Raw genomic sequence first — 16544 nt, 5'->3', positions numbered from 1 at the left:
TCTGCTCAGCATGTTCTCTTTTCTCTCTCCCTTTTTCTAAACGATCTCCTTCTAATGTGAGAACTCTCAGGTATCAGTTTCAAAAGATATCATGAATAGGATTTGTTTAAAAAGTAAAATTTTCCTATAACTTTCCTTGAAGTTATTGTCTTGGCCGATTCATGGTCAGCTTTCCAGTGTACAGAAATCAATTGACTAACAAATATCTTCCTTCTGCATGATAAGGGAAGCCAGGTTTTCAGCAAAATATCTGAAATCTCATTCCTGAAAGCCCCATCTCTTTCACAAAATTAACTCCAAGTTTTGTGCTCTGTTAATTATGACATCCTACTTCCAAACTCTGTATCAGTTATATCTAATGCTTCTTATAATATTTTTATAAAAAACAAAAAACATTGGCTTAAACAAAATAGAAATATATTTTCTCTTGCATTAAAAAAAAAAGTCTGGAAGGAATAGTTCAGGAACCTAGTTTTCTAGCTTTTGATCCATTATCCATAAGGTCATCCCAAGAGCCAGGATAGCTCCTGAGCTCTTGCCATCATATCTATACACCAGTTATAAACAGGCTCCTGCTGTTTGAATTAGTTGAATTAATTCTTTCAGAATGTTTACCCACAGCTTCTCCTGTGAGGTTTTTTTTTGTTGTTGTTGTTGCTAGACACAGATACCTTTATTTATTTATTTATTTATTTTGTTGGCAAAGTAATGTCTCTGCTTTTATTTATTTATTTTTTATTTATTTTAGTTGGGGGCTAATTACTTTACAATATTGTAATAGTTTTTGCCATACATTGACATGAATCCTGTGAGTTTTTAATATGGTGTTTTGTAGAGAAAAAATAGGGTCTTTATATGTTTGTGCAAGGTAAATTTTAATTGCAGCAATTAATTTTTTCAGGAAGTCATTGCCCCTATTTCCATTCTATCACATACGATCATATGTGAAATTTTGTCACTGAGAGGTAAATAGGATATGTGAAATCCAAGTCTGCCTTTCCTATATGTGTGACGTTAAGCCCTTTGTCTAGTTCTCCTTATCACTGAAATGAGCAGAAAAATGACTTTCTTACTTACTTAAAGGGAATATTTTAAAGTTACAATGAGATAATTGATGGAAAATGTTTTGGAAAATAAAAAGTAGCATATACAATATTGGGGCAGCCTGGCTTATCTTAGAATCAAGGGGCTTATGCAACATTGGGTTTTCTAAGCAGAAGCTATCATCTTTGGTGCTGCCCACAACACCTGCAGCCAGTGTGGCTAAACAGGTTGGTTGCTACTTCAAAGGGCAGCAAAAAACTGAGGAAAGCAGGTGTTACAAAAATGAAGACTAACTCTAATCCAGAAATCCCTCATGGGAACGCAGCCATAATAATGTCTTGCATCACTTTCTTGGGCTGGATGGGTAAACCTTAATTTATTGTGTAAATTGTATTGTCTTAAAGGATTTTTAAAATATATAATATAATGTCCATGATTTTCTTAAAATAGCAATTTGAAAGAAGCTCACTAATTCCCAACAGCTCAGAATTAAGTATTTAAAACTCCTTGCACCATGTTCGATGCATGAGACAAGGGCTCAGGGCCAGGGCAATGGGATGACCCAGAGGGATGGGATGGGGAGGGAGGTGGGTGGGGGGTCCAGGAAGGGGAACTCATGTAAACCCATGGCTGATTCATGTCAATGTATGGCAAAAACTATTACAATATTGTAAAGTAATTAGCCCCCAACTAAAATAAAAAAAAAAAACTCCTTGCAGAGAGAAAAAAATCCCCAAATATTAAGAACAAAATCTTATTTTCAACTAAAGCAAAAATATAGCCTCCTAGAAAAGTAGTCACTCTGAAAGCACACACGCGCACACACACACACACACACACGCTATTATATCATCTCCTTTGAAATGACATCTGTTTAACCTCCATTTTCACAGGTGGAGAGAATTGGGGTAGAGACCTGAGACTGCCATTAGTGACAGCTGAATTTCCTCTGATTAAGCAGTGCTGTAGGGACTTTAGGAGTTTCTCTTCACTTGGGTCTCCTGTTCAGCACCTGGATAAGCTTATATTGCCTTGGTAACCAAGCCAAAACCCTTTCTTAATGTTGAAAGGGGTGATTGATGCTTATTGATTATGACAGTTTGGGTGAATTGTGGTTTCTGTCATCATATTGAGGGGTTTCTCAGTTTTCTTTCTTCTGCTAAAGGGATTTTGTGAGGTACATTTAATAATAAACTCTTTATAATCCCCCATGTATGTAGAGAACTTGTTTCCCAACATTTTAAGCTTCCTTGTATAATCCCCAGTCCCTTTGTGAGTTTTGTCCACTTTGAAGAAAGCCTTTGCATCTGTCGTAGAGGTAATTGCCAATAGTTGTTTTTTGGTTTTTTTTTTTTTTTTGAGACAGTGTCCTTTTAAAAAATTTATTTATTTTTAATTGAAGGATAATTTGCTTTACAATATTGGTTTGATTTCTGCCGTGTATCTACATAAATTAGCCATAGGTGTACATATGTCCCCTCCTTTAACCTCCTTCCCACCTCCCACCCTTCCCACACCTCTAGGTTGTTACAGAGCCCCAATTTGACTTCCCTGAGTTATACAGCAAATTTCCATTGTCTATCTATTTTACATACAGTAGTATATATGAAGAATATTGAGGGCAGAAGGGGAAGAGGGTCTCAGAGGATGAGATGGCTGGATGGCATCACCAATGCAATGAACATGAACTTGGGTGAACTTCGGGAGATGGTGAGGGACAGAGGCCTGGCATGCTGCAGTCCATGGGGTCGCAAAGAGTCAGACACGACTGGGTGACTGAACAACAACAAAGTGTATATGGAGAGAGTAGCATGAAGCATATACACTGCCAATAGCTTTCAAAACACGTACAGGCATCCCTCGGTATCTACTGAACACTGGTTCCAGAAACCCCTGTGGCTATCAAAATCTGTGGATGCTCAAGTTTCTTATTTTTGTTGTTGTTGTTTAGTCACTAAGTCATATCCAACTCTTTTGCAACCCACCAGGTCCCTCTGTCCATGGGATTTTCCAGGCAAGTATACTAGAGTGAGTTGCCATTTCCTGCTCCAGAAGATCTTCCCAACCCAGGGATCAAATGTGCATCTTCTGCATTAGCAGGCAGGTTCTTTACCACGGAGTCACCAGGGAAGCCCAAGTCCCTTAGGCGAAATACAGCTGGCCCTCCATATCCACGGGTTCCATACCCATGGATTTAACCAAACAAAATCCATGACTCTAGAATCCACAGATGTGGAGGGCCCCCTGTACAAACTTTGTTACCCTGCAAATGGAACAATCCATGAATACTTTTATGATAATCAAAGGCCCCAGGCACTGAACTGGATTTCTACCACTATATTGAGACTTGCTCCAAGTAACTTCTCTACTCCAGTAATATTTCCATCTCTAAAATGTTTTAGACTTTAAATATTTTACAGGGATATATCTACATGGGACTTGCTTGAAATTTCTTTTTAGAGAAAAACTTCTGTAACTTTTTTGCTAAAAGCAACATTGTGTTTTGTTACCATTGTTATAACTGTTAAAATTTGCTTTCTCCTTGCTTTTAGCTCTATGAGTACAGTGTCTTATATGGATGAACCTTGCCAGCCTGAAGATTCCTCTCGTCTCACAGTTCACATGGAAAACACTTACCAACTGGGTGTGTTATTTTATCACTCCTTCCTACTTAAAACTTCTAATTTCATGAGTGATATTTACTCAAAATAATATCTGACAACCTGGCATCATCTTCAATAGTAGCACAATATAAGGGATCTTAATTAATTGGGCAATTTGATATTGCTTTAATTTCTTCCTCTGCAAAATGGGGCCAGTACCCATTGTTTACTTTTTTTTTAATCAGTATTTTCTAAATACCAAGCAATTCATTGGCTGCAACTGAGGTGTAGAGTGTGTTACTGAATTAAGAAGTTTACTGAGTATTTCAAGGTTATCGTGTGGAGTTTTTGGTATCTACTTGAGTTAAATGAAACAGATAGGCATTAAGATTTTATCGAACAAAACCAACCAATACTGCTAATAGATGGAGAAAAAAAGCCTTCAAGGTAAAAGCAAATGATTCCTGGTCCCCTGTTGACAGAGATGTTTATCTTTTCCCACAGAGGTTTTGGGTCTTTGAAAACAAAAATCCTTGCACCTGCCCCTGTACTGCAGGTGGAATCCACAGTGACTATCATTCCCCCTCACGTTTTCTCACAGAACTACTTGTTTGCTCCGAACGTGTACCTGCCCACTATTATCTGGATCTCCATATAATTATTGCTGTGTAGAAATTCTACAGAGACTTAACAGTAACCCAAGGAAGACACAGTGGGCCATAGTGACTTAATCTGTGGCCAGTTAACCTCAAGAAAATCAACACATCCCATTAGACCTTCTAGGTAGTTTTCTATGGTAATCCCCCAAATGGCATGGATTGTAAAGCTCCATAATTAGCCTGTCCACTGGTATTTTCACAGTGCCTATGGTAGACAGATAATATCCTGCTACTCAATATACCCTTATACTCCATCTGATAACCCTACCCAGTTTCCTTTGGGGGAGTACCACCACTGCCGTTATCATCACTTTTGGTCCACAGCATCCTGCTGAAGCTGACACTGGCTTCGGAGATGTAACAGTGACTGACCTGGGGATTCGGTCAAGGTCATCAAAGCCTTTGAGAGTCAATTCAGAGAATATTGTTTGGGCTATTGAAGAAGTGGATCAGCCTCTGAAACCTGAAAGGATGTGAGCCCTATGGCAGCTTTTGCCATCTTGCCCCCACACAAAGCCTGAAACCAAGTCCTAAATACCCTGTGTACTCTTAGATTTTTTATTTAGGCAAGCTAAGTATGGGTCAAGTTTTCTTGTAACTAAAAGATCTTCACCATTCAGTGCCTTTGACTCTGGGCTCTGCATACTAGAAAGATTTGAATCTGATTTCAACAAGATACAGCATTTGAGATACGAAGCCCCGCATTTCTTCAAAAATATGTGCTTTCATAACTTATTTCCTCAAATAAGCTAAATTGTCTCATCAGTTTTAAAAGTACTGAGTGCTGAACCAAGTTAGAAAAATAATTTTAAAAATACCTTAGTATAGAAAAAAATAGTTTCCATATTTTTTTTTCAAAAAGTCGAGCAAATTATTCTTCTATGATTAGTCTTTTATACTTGACAATCCATTTTATAAGGATTCAGGTAGCTATTTTGTTAATAATCAAATATGTATTTCCATTTCTACTTGTTTCTGGGGTTATTTTTCATCTGAAAGGTACTCTGTGGGCCTTTGGCAAAGATTTTCTCATATCTACACAGTAAATACTGACATGAAGAGTAAAAGAAATATCACTCACCAGTATTATTGTGTTTAATTTTTCACATTCTACCCAATAATATGTGCATCACTTAAACATATCTTAAATGTTTAATATGGTTGTCCTCCCTTTATCTGAGTAATTATAGCCACCAAGAATGAGATTAAACATGAGTATAATTAAAGAAAAAAAGGAAAGGGAAGAATGAAAATATACTTCTTATCATTAAAAGCCCCTTATCTCTTCCCATTTATTGGTTACTGAAACATGAGTACAGCAGAAAATACTGGCTATAGGGGCCAATGTACGTGAGTCTGAATACTCATTTTGCTCATTCCTAAATAAATAATGTTTGAGCAAGGTATTCAGCATCCTTGAACCTCAGTTTCTTCCTCTGTAAGTAGGGATCATAGGTCACACATGGTAGGGATACTGTGAGAATTAAATAAAGTATTGTATTTAGACTGCTTCCCATTCAGTATGTTATTGCTTCTGACTATAGAACATCACCTTAGATCACTAAGAAGAAAAGCCTTCCATGACATCCAATATCACTTCCTTTTAAGCATGGAATGAGTTCTCCACAGGACTTTTTCTGGAGCAATGTCTATAGAGATACCCGATTCTTTAAAAACACTGACTGTAATCCCCACATCACACAGGGCTATAGATGGCCATCCTTGCTGACACATCAAGACAGCTCACCTGAGAATGCAGCCAGTATAGTGAAAAATAGAATCGAAAGATGGCGAGAGAAAGACATTTGAGCTCAACTCCCTTGAGATCATCAGGCCCTGTCACCAGGTGATTTGTTGGGCAGAGAGCCTGCCGGTCTCTCAGCGCTGACTTTGCTCCACCCTATGGGATCCTTCCCGCCTGTGGAGACCTAAACCATCTCCTACCTTATACCATTGTCCGTCCAGCTGCCTTCTGCCTCCTCGCAATGAGGAAGCAACAATAACAGCAACAACACTATAATAAAGATCTAATGAGTAGCATTAGATGTATGGCAGACTCCCTGTTCTGAGCATTTTAAGTACTTCATCTCGTTTCATCCCAACATAAAAACAGTAGGTGGTAATTCTCATCACTATCCCAATTTGGAAAGCTAAGACACAGATATGTTAACTAATCAAATTGTTATCTATTCTCTCTTAAATCTGTTCCTACAGATAAGTTTTTCTTTCTTTTCTCCATCCTGATCCTTCTTCAGATCTTTGCAATTTGATTTCTAAAAGCATTTTTTCCTCCTAAATTAGAAAAAAATTGCTCTAGAAAAGAAAAAAGGTTTAGGCCTTTGCATTAGTTGACTCTGAAAGTTTTGGGAGCTTGTTTTGGAAGTCAGTGAGTGAGTGAAAGTCGCTCAGTCGTGTCCGACTCTTTGCGACCCCATGGACTGTAGCCTGCCAGGCTCCTCTGTCCGTGGAATTCTCCAGGCAAAAATACTGGGTTGCCATGCTCCTCTCCAGGGGAGCTTCCCAACCCAGGGATCGAACACAGGTCTTCCACATTGCAGGCACATTCTTTACCATCTGAGCCACCAGAGAAGCCCATTTTGGAAGTCAAATGCTGATTATTGACTCTCTTTGCATCTCAGCATCCAAGCCTAAGTAAGACAATGGATGATTCTGCTGTATAGAGCCAAGATCACAAAGAAGTGAGAGAAGAAAAGTTTACTATTTAAACTTTTTTCAGAATTGAATCTGGTTAATGAGATTTTTTTAAATCTAAGGTAAGTGCAGAAAGGGCATTGGTGCAGCTGGACAGCAGGAGCTATTGGAAACTGGGACTCAGGTGCAGCCAGGACTCCATCTTTCTAGCCCTAAACTCTGCATGGCCTCCCTCTCTCACTGTGGCTTGGCTTCCTTCTCACTATGAGGGACAGTTCCTGAGAGTCATGTGTCATAACTTTTGACTCCAAAAAGAGACTGACTGACTTTTTTTTAACCTAGTTCTAGTTTAATATAAAAGTTCCAAGAAAGGATTCTAATTGACCTAGCTTGGGGCAAGTCCACCCAGCGCCAATCAACCATGACCTGGACTTAGACTCAAAAGAGATGATGATCCTAAAGAACCACATGGTTAGAGTGGGAAGAGGACCAGTCCCTTCCATTTGGGAGATGCTGTTCCCAAAGGACAGGGAGGTGTACCAGGTGGACAAATACACGCACTGAAGGAATTTACTATTTTCTGAAAGGACCAATGCTCCCCATGGGTGATACAGGTCAAGCTTAGGTAAATGTGATATGAGCGCTTGGCAGGAGAGAATGAAAAGGAAAGGTACCAATCTAAAAGATATAATCTGTTTAATTTAGTCCAACCTGGTAGAAACATTCTTAAAATTTTTCAAACAGAAAGGGAGAAACCACTCTCACATTTAGCCTTATCTCACTATCACAAGCAAATGGAAATCTTCTGAAGATCCACAGGACAATGACACAGTAGGTGTTTGGCCTAGGGGGGCTGGTGCTCTGTCTCTGATCCCACAAAGCAAGAGCAATCAGGACCAACCCTTCATGGGTTTATAACTGCTTGTCTCTCTCCTGTAGAAGGGGAGAGATTCCTGCCGACTAAATATTTGGGTTAATTATCATACTCATTGTCTCCTATGTCTTTATTTTACTTGTCTGGATTCATTTCCCAGGTTGAGTTACATTTAATTGAACAATTCCTGTATAAGCATCACAATAAAAATACTATAAACTGAGCCCCAGGAGGTTGACCTAACTGAATTCTAGGCACGCGGTGTCACCTTCTGGTCAAGTTCAGCCACGGGGAAACTTCGGTGGGAAGTCAGAAGAAGAGAGGAGTGTGAACCTCGCCTAAGGGCTCACCTTGTGCTCTTTGCATCCATCAGCAGAAGGACGAGGACTGCTGTGGAGGGAGCCCTCTCCACATGGCTCTTCTGGGATCTCTCATAAGAATTCCCTCCTCAGGTTGGGATGAAAGTAACACCTTCTTTTTCACCAGCTGAGGGGGCTGGCACATTCCTTCATGATTCCCTGCATCCTGCTCAGACCTCCCTAAGGAGTCTGTTTATTAAATCCTCTAGGAATTGTCCTAACTTTAATGTGTGGTATATTTCCTTAGACCCTGACTGATACAGTCATTGAAAATAAACACTTAAAAGATACTGAAGACTATTGAAAATAGAATTGGGTAGAATTCTTCATCCATATCAACTCAGCAAATAATGATCAAGCCTTTGTATATATGGGCACATGAACATGTTATTCAATGACAGAGGTTAATGATAAGGTTAATATTCCTAGGGGTGCAAGTAAGATCCCTGGGGTGCAGGATAAGATGCAGCTGAAGCTTTTGCTGTGAAAGTGGACTAAATGTGAGAATTTAAGCTCACAAGAATTTAAGCTCTCAAGTCAGATAAACCAGGGAGGTACATCCCAACCCTGCCACTGTGTGATTCTAGGTAAGTTAGTCAATATATTTAAACATCTGTTCTCCCCTCTGTGAAATGGAGGTAACAATAAGATTTATCCCCAGAGATTTATTGGAAGATTAGACATATAAGGTAATAAATATAAAATACTTATCACAGAGGGGCTTCCCTGGTGGCTCATACAGTAAAGAATCTCCAATGCAGGAGACCAGGGTTCAATCCCTGGGGTTGGGAAGATCCTCTGGAGAAGGAAATGGCAACCTACTCCAGTATTCTTGCCTGAGAAATCCCATGGAAAGAGGGCTTCATGGGGTCACAAAGAGTCACACATGACCGCGCAACTAACACACACACTTATCACAGTGGCTGGCATGTAGAAAATGCTCAATAAGAGTAGCTATTTTTTGTACTATGGTTATTATCTAGAAAATGTTTAATTCTATTTAAATTCAGAAATCAGACCTTGAACATTTTTTTCTGACTTTAGCATTGTGTTAGACTTTGAGGAGGATAAAATATAATCTTGTTTACCAGTTCAGAGAAGAAAGGAAAGGTAAGTCTTAGCAATTATCAGCTGAATTAGGAGCCATAATAGCAGTGGAGACCCAGAGCATTGGGAATATAGAGAAGAGAGAGGAAATTTGCACCGAGGAGAGGAGGAAGGCTAACTGGAGAAGATGTTTGAGCTGGCCTTGAAACATGAGTGGATATTTCTCAGATGAACAGGATGGGGAAGAGTGTTGCATTTTGAAAGAGGAGCATATGTACACAAGCACTCTTGAAAGAGCAGATAAACTCCGTGAGGCTGGAGCAGCAGTCATGTGAAGACCTGTGGTGTTGAAGAAGAAGCTGTATGTTGGATAGGAGCTGAACTCTAGACTTTGCCAAGGAAAACACAATGGTAACATCTGGGTGTTACAACTCCAGTTGTAGTGTTCTAGAGAGATTGGAGGTGGGGAACTTAAGAGTTGGGGGTCAGTTAGAAAGATGTTAAGACATTGAAATAAGTTATTAGCATTGGGAACTGGTGGAGACTTCCCAGGTGGCTGGCACAGTGGTAAAGAATCTGCTTGCCAATGCAGGAGACACGAGAGATAGGGGTTAGATCCCTGGATCAGGAAGATACCCTGGAGTAGGAAATGGCACCTCACTCCAGTATTCTTGCCTGGGAAATCCCCTGGACAGAGGAGCTTGATGGGCTACAGTCCATAGACTCTCAAAGAATCAGATACAATAAGCAATTGAGCATACAGACAGTGGGAACCAAGAAGGAGGATCCATTCAATGTCAAACTCCATAGTACTGAACACACTCTTGAGGTATCTGGTAAACAGATGAATCCACCATCTTCTTGTCCTCTGCCAGAGAACTTGACTGGCAGTCTAATTGGGACCACTTTTTTTCCTTCAATAGAGGCCACCCAGAAGATTAAATGTCTCCATGTTTTGATACTCTTTTGATTAAACTATGGTGTGGGTGAAATTACTTCTTTGAAAGAAATTTCATCTGTATTTTCAGGTCCTACCAAACATTTTCCTGTGGTCATTGTCAATAATATTCTGAAAGATGTGTTAACTACTTACCTGCAAGAAGAACAGTATGAACCAGAACTCTGTAGACAGATGACTAAAACAATTTCTGAGGTATACGTGTGATTTCCTAAAGTGTTAGCTATGACTAGAATATTTGCTGAAAGCACAACCCCCCTATTTTAACGAAAGCAATTAATTTGCAGTAGCAGTAAAACTGTTTATTTTTATCTTATGAAAATATTTATTAGATCATATTCCATGTGTGTCTGTGTGTGTAAAAAACCTTTGTCTAAAACAATTATTATGTGCATCACTTGCATGTATTCTGTTTTAAAAATGTATAAAACTGTCTCATTTATTTTAAAAATGTCATTATAAAAGATACAATATTTTAATGATCATTTTCTCTTCCCCAAAGCACCTTCTTTGAAGTGAAGTGGAAGTCGCTTAGTCGTGTCCGACTCTGCGACCCCATGGACTCGTCCATGGAATTCTCCAGGCCAGAATACTGGAGTGGGAAGCCTTTCTCTTCTCCAGGGGATCTTCCCAAACCAGCGATCAAACCCAGGTCTCCCACATTGCAGGCGGATTCTTTACCAGCTGAGCCACAAGGGAAGCCCAACACTGGAGTGGGTAGCCTATCCCTTCTCCAAAGCACCTTCATTGCATGCCATCAAATAAAAGCATTGGGGCCTTTAAAAACATTTCTATTTTTATCAACTAAAGTGCTGGCACTCCATCAAATTTTCTCTTTCTTTTTCATTATAATCTATCTAATAAGCATTCACAATTAGTCATATTACAGGAGACTTCAGATGTATAGTCCCTTAATTATACATGAGCAAGATGGTATAATTGTAATGCCAGCATTTTTGAAGGGAAGCCATTTCAACATAGGAGAAGGCAATGGCACCCCACTCCAGTACTCTTGCCTGGAAAATCCCATGGACGGAGGAGCCTTGTAGGCTGCAGTCCATGGGTTCGCTAGGAGTCAGACATGACTGAGTGACTTCGCTTTCACTTTTCACTTTCATGCATTGGAGAAGGAAATGGCAACCCACTCCAGTGTTCTTGCCTGGAGAATCCCAGGGACGGGGGAGCCTGGTGGGCTGCCGTCTATGGGATCGCACAGAGTCGGACACGACTGAAGCGATTTAGCAGCAGCAGCAGCAGCAGCATTTCAACATAGATTTTCCAGGAACACAATAAATGCATTGAAAACTCTGTTCTCTGGATTATCATTTTTCCATGTGCCTTAGAAAAGGTAGATTTCTCGCTGGGGCTATCATTTAGTCCCTAAATGTCCTGTCTTGTGCTTGAAGGAAATTATAGCTACCTTTCTATAGCAATTACTGAAAGGATCCACAAGGTATTGTGCTATTTTCTTCAATTAAATCCACTATATTTACGAGAAAAATTAAGACTTTTAAATTTCAATGTGACTAAGTGAGGACCTTTTGTTTTTCCTTTTAATTTCTAGGTTATTAAAGCCCAGGTCAAGGACTTGATGATCCCACGATATAAGCTAATTGTGATCGTCCACATTGGACAACTGACTGGCCAGAGCATGCTGATTGGAAGCAGATGCCTTTGGGATCCTAAAAATGATGCCTTTGCATCTTTCATTTTCAGAAATTCTTCTCTCTTTGCTCTTGCAAATGTCTACACAGTTTACTTTGAATGATTGAAAACAAGAAATCTAGGTCATACTCTTTAAATCAAGATATAGTGTATCTATGTACACAAGTTTCACTGCCCAAACATTAGAGAAAGACACAACACTAATATTTCAAACAATTGGAAGTTTGCAGACTTTTTCATACTCTTGTAAGAATTAGGAGAGAGACTATGGCACAAGAAAGAATCTTTTTTATCCAAAGGAGAAATGAAGTTTTGGTTCTCCTGGATTGTTTTTTCATAGACATAGATTCTTATTACATATTACTTTGGGTACTAATTATTTTAATTATGCTTTCATTAGAGAGTTAGAATTCCCTCCATTGTTTTTTAATGAAGAGCTTTTTAAAAAAAAGTACGGCTATATACCCTGACCAATAAATGATGGTAGACTATTCAATATGGTATACACAAATGATCAATGTTACTATGTCTCAGTGCTGCATATAAAAGAATAGTGGTTATCATTTTGCACTTAATAAATTGAGCAGCATTCATTAACTGCAATTTTTGTTATATGTACCTGACAGTTGAAACTGCTGAGGTAGAATTAATGATTTCATAACAATTATTGTAGTCCCACAGGACTATAAGCTATAACTAGAAGCTCTCGTGGGTTGCCTGCACTTTACAAAATTGTGGGAGAACTGAATATTAGCTCTTCAATAATGGAAACAACAAATGAACAAAGGCTTTTTAGCACACTGAGGTAGACATTTTGATATTAAATATACATGATGCTTAATGGTAAGTGTGTCTAACACATAAATTCATGTATTGGAAAGAGACACTGCTTTTAAATATACACTGCCTGGTACACCTTTCAATAGGTTTTCCTGGGCTAACAAACTTTTACACAAAACGTATAGCTGGCAGGTTAACAAATAAAACGTGTATTTACTATTTTGTTCCTATGAATTTAATACTAAAGTGACCCAGTGTGGTTTTGAATGGATGGCACTAAAATTTATAGGGCTGCACTAGCTTATTATTCTGTGGGTTAATGTAGCTTGTACCATGGATCATTTATTTTTATGGGGCTTTCAGTCCTTTGTATGCATGTAAAATTGTGAGTGGCGTTGTTCTTGGATGGTAAGTGGACCGCCTAGAGGACATTTGTTAAAGGTTAAAGACGAATTGTACACATATGGAGAAAATTAGCAACCCTATACTCCTAAGGAAAAAATGATGTGTAATTCATATCAAAACGAATTTAACAAATGGGCAAGCAGTCAGTGCTTTATAGTTATGTACTGATGTCTTATTTTTTCCTCAAGACAATGCGTATTTTTTAAGTATACGTTTAAAATCCCTTTTCTTCTCTTTGCTCTGGCATTTAAGGTAGCATTTCAAAATGAATTCGTCAGTTTTCATTGTTTTTTTCTGTTAGTGCCTTAGTGGGAATACATCTGTATAATAATTTATCACAACCAAGATTTGTCAATCTCCGTAGCCAGTTTGGTATCTGGATTAGATCATTAAGTACAGTACGTAAATGAATTTTTTATTTTCTTTGTCCATTTATGAACATCTCCCCTCTTATAACAATAGCAGGGGAAATCATACAGCAATTTTGCATGAGTAAATCATATGAAGAAATTTTTTTTTAGTATGTAGGAAGTCCACTATAAAAATTGCCTTATTTTTTAGAGTTACAAAATCTCAACCATGAGGTAATTTCTTACCATCTGTCCTAGGCTGTATTAGGATTCAAAACCTTACAACATGATGGCAGTTAAAAAGCAAAAAAGGAAGCAGTTTGCCAGCATATTGCCATATACTGTAATTCAGATATTCAATGAGTTTTAGCAATTATATAACAACATAAGAACATATAGTAAAAGTTCACTAATTGTGACTATCTTGGAGGAATGCTGGTTAGTAAAAAAACAGTTTTGTGATGGGAACTTTTGATAGATGTGTCAGCTAACACCTATTCCAATCTATAAATGTATCAAATTAACATGTTGTTCACCTTAAATTTATACAATGTTGTGTCAATTGTATCTCAATTTTAAAATGAACATTTAAAAAAGAAATGACACTAAATTTGAGGGAATTGTTTTACTTTGAAGCCCACTGAACTTTCTGGGTATTTTTCTTGTCAATAGACATTCCTAAAATGCCATCCCTACCTCACAGCCTTCACTTATGCTCACCCCCACCTCAAAACACCCTCCCTAGACTACAGCAGCTTCCTTCCCTTTTCAGCATTAAACTCGGGTCTCACCTTTTCTCTAAATCCTTCTCCATTTATTCTTCCCTCACATTCTCTCTCTTCTTTCACCGTTATCATAGCTGAGTCCCTGATTCTTCTCTAACTGATTTTTGAATGAGTTTTTTTCACTTACTGTATTGAAAACATCTTGAGTAGGTGGACCACATATCCTGACAACATCTAACAATAAAATATAATACATCTTAAATTTTCAAGCAAGAATCATGTACATTGATACTACTGTACTACATAATTACTAATCAAAAAGGTGGTAGTAACACAGAGTTCAACCCTAGAAGAACTAGGATACTCTAGGGGTGATAAGTACACAAGTGACCACAGTCAAGTCTAGAATATGTTTTCATAAAGAAAGTCCAAAATATCTTTATATGATTAAAGGAATCAAGGAAGGCTTCATGAAGGAAGAAGCACTTATCTAGACTGTAAAGGTGGCAAATAGAATTTCAACAGACACAGAAGTTCAGAATACAGAAAGAAGTCTAGACTGGATAAAACACAGTGTTCATGAAGATAAGTGGTCAGAACTAAGACTGATATCCTGAAAGCCTGAGTAAGAAAATGGCAGGCCATGGGTAGTTATCAAAGGCTTTTCATTAGGCTAACATTAACCGACTCTTTAAGAAGATGAATCCATCAGTAAAGAGCAGGAAGACCACTTAGGAGACGTAAGAGGTAATGAGGGGCTGAGCTCTGCAGTGGCATTGAAACGGAAAGGAGAGGACAGTTGTATGAACATTTTAGGGACAAAGTCTACATGATCAGGAAAAGAGGAAGGAGTCAGAGGTGACTAAGACAACATAACAAGGCAATTAAAAGTTTCAAGCTCTGATGTTTACATAGTCAAGTCTGAATCCTACCATTCCAGCCAACAGTTAAGTGATCTTGAGTAAATTACTAACCACACTAAGCTACAGCTTCCCTATCTTAATGTAGTGATAGTGCTGGTACCTACCTCATAGGGTTTTGGTGAGAATTTAATCTATACATTTATGAAGCTCTTCACAGCCCCAAACCTGAAAGGAAGCCCTATGAATACACCTCCTGTGATTGCAATTGAAAGTTTGAGTCTGAGTAACTCAGAGATCAATGCGAAGAAATAGATGAAAAATAGTTTCAAGGGAGTAGATCTGATAGACAAAATGCTTAAGGAACTATGGATGGAGGTTTGTGACATTGTACAGGAGGTGGTAATGAAAATCGTCCCCTAGAAAAACAAATGCAAAAAGGCAAAAGAGTTGTCTCAGGAGGCCTTACAAATACCAGAGAAAAGAAGAGAAGCTAAGGGCAAAGGAGAAAAGGAAAGATACACCCATTTGAATGCAGAGTTCCAAAGAATAACAAGGAGAGATAAGAAAGGCTTCCTCAGTGATCAATGCAAAGAAATAAGAGTAAAACAATAGAATGGGAAAGACTAGAGATCTCTTCAAGAAAATCAGAGATACCAAGGGAATATTTCATGCAAAGATGAACACAATAAGGACAGAAATGGTATGGACCTAACAGAAGCTGAAGTTATTAAGAAGAGGTGGCAAGAATACACAGAAGAACTATATAAAAAAGATCATCATGACCCAGATAACCACTATGGTTTGATCACTCACCAGAGCCAGGCATCCTGGAATGAGAAGTCAAGTGGGCCTTAGGAAGCATCACTACAAACAAAGCTAATGGAGGTGATGGAATTCCAGTTGAGCTATTTGAAATTCTAAGAGATGATGCTGTGAAAGTGTAGCACTCAATATGCCAACAAATTTGGAAAACTCAGCAGTGGCCACAGGACTGGAAAAGGTCAGTTTTCTTTCCAGTTCCAAAGAAAGGCAATGCCAAAGAATGTTAAAACTATCACACAATTGCACTAGCAAACTAATGCTCTCAAATGATAGCAAAGTAATGCTCAAAATTCTCCAAGAGAGGTTTCAACAGTATCTGAACTGTGAGCTTCCACATGTTCAAGCTGGATTTAGAAAAGGCAGAGGAATCCGAGATCCAATTGCCAACATCCATTGGATCATAGAAAAAGCAAGAGAGTTCCAGAAAAACATCTACTTCTGCTTTATTGACTATGCCAAAGCCTTTGACTGTGTGGATCACAACAAAGTGTGAAAAATTCTTCAAGAGATAGGAATACTAGACCACGTGACATGCCTCCTGAGAAATCTGTATGCAGGTCAAGAAGCAACAGTTAGAACTGGACATGGAACAATGGACTGATTCCAAATTGGGAAAGGAGTACGTCAAGGCTGTATATTGTCACCCTGCTTATTTAACTTATATGCAGAGTATATCATGTGAAATGCAGGACTGGATGAAGCACAAGATAGAATCAAGATTTCTGGGAGAAATACCAA

General features: G+C 38.5%; 1 protein-coding gene across 1 annotated transcript in view; it reads left to right on the top strand.

Moving 5' to 3' along the window:
• DYNLT5 (dynein light chain Tctex-type family member 5) overlaps positions 1–14006 on the top strand; it is a 31690-nt gene extending 17684 nt beyond the window's left edge. The window contains exons 4-6 of the mRNA XM_081490815.1: positions 3597–3688; positions 10267–10391; positions 11761–14006. Of these exons, the coding sequence (XP_081346941.1) occupies positions 3597–3688; positions 10267–10391; positions 11761–11964 (421 nt within the window). The 3' untranslated portion in view covers positions 11965–14006. The remainder of the gene's footprint in view (positions 1–3596; positions 3689–10266; positions 10392–11760) is intronic.
• Positions 14007–16544: the final 2538 nt, after the last annotated feature.

This window comes from Giraffa tippelskirchi, chromosome 5 (assembly GCF_054371585.1).
Source record: "Giraffa tippelskirchi isolate mGirTip1 chromosome 5, T2T-mGirTip1v1.2.pri, whole genome shotgun sequence".
NCBI classification, from domain to species: Eukaryota; Metazoa; Chordata; class Mammalia; order Artiodactyla; family Giraffidae; genus Giraffa; species Giraffa tippelskirchi.
Note: the sequence above shows the minus strand (reverse complement) of the source record. Positions and strands in the feature narration are given on the sequence as shown.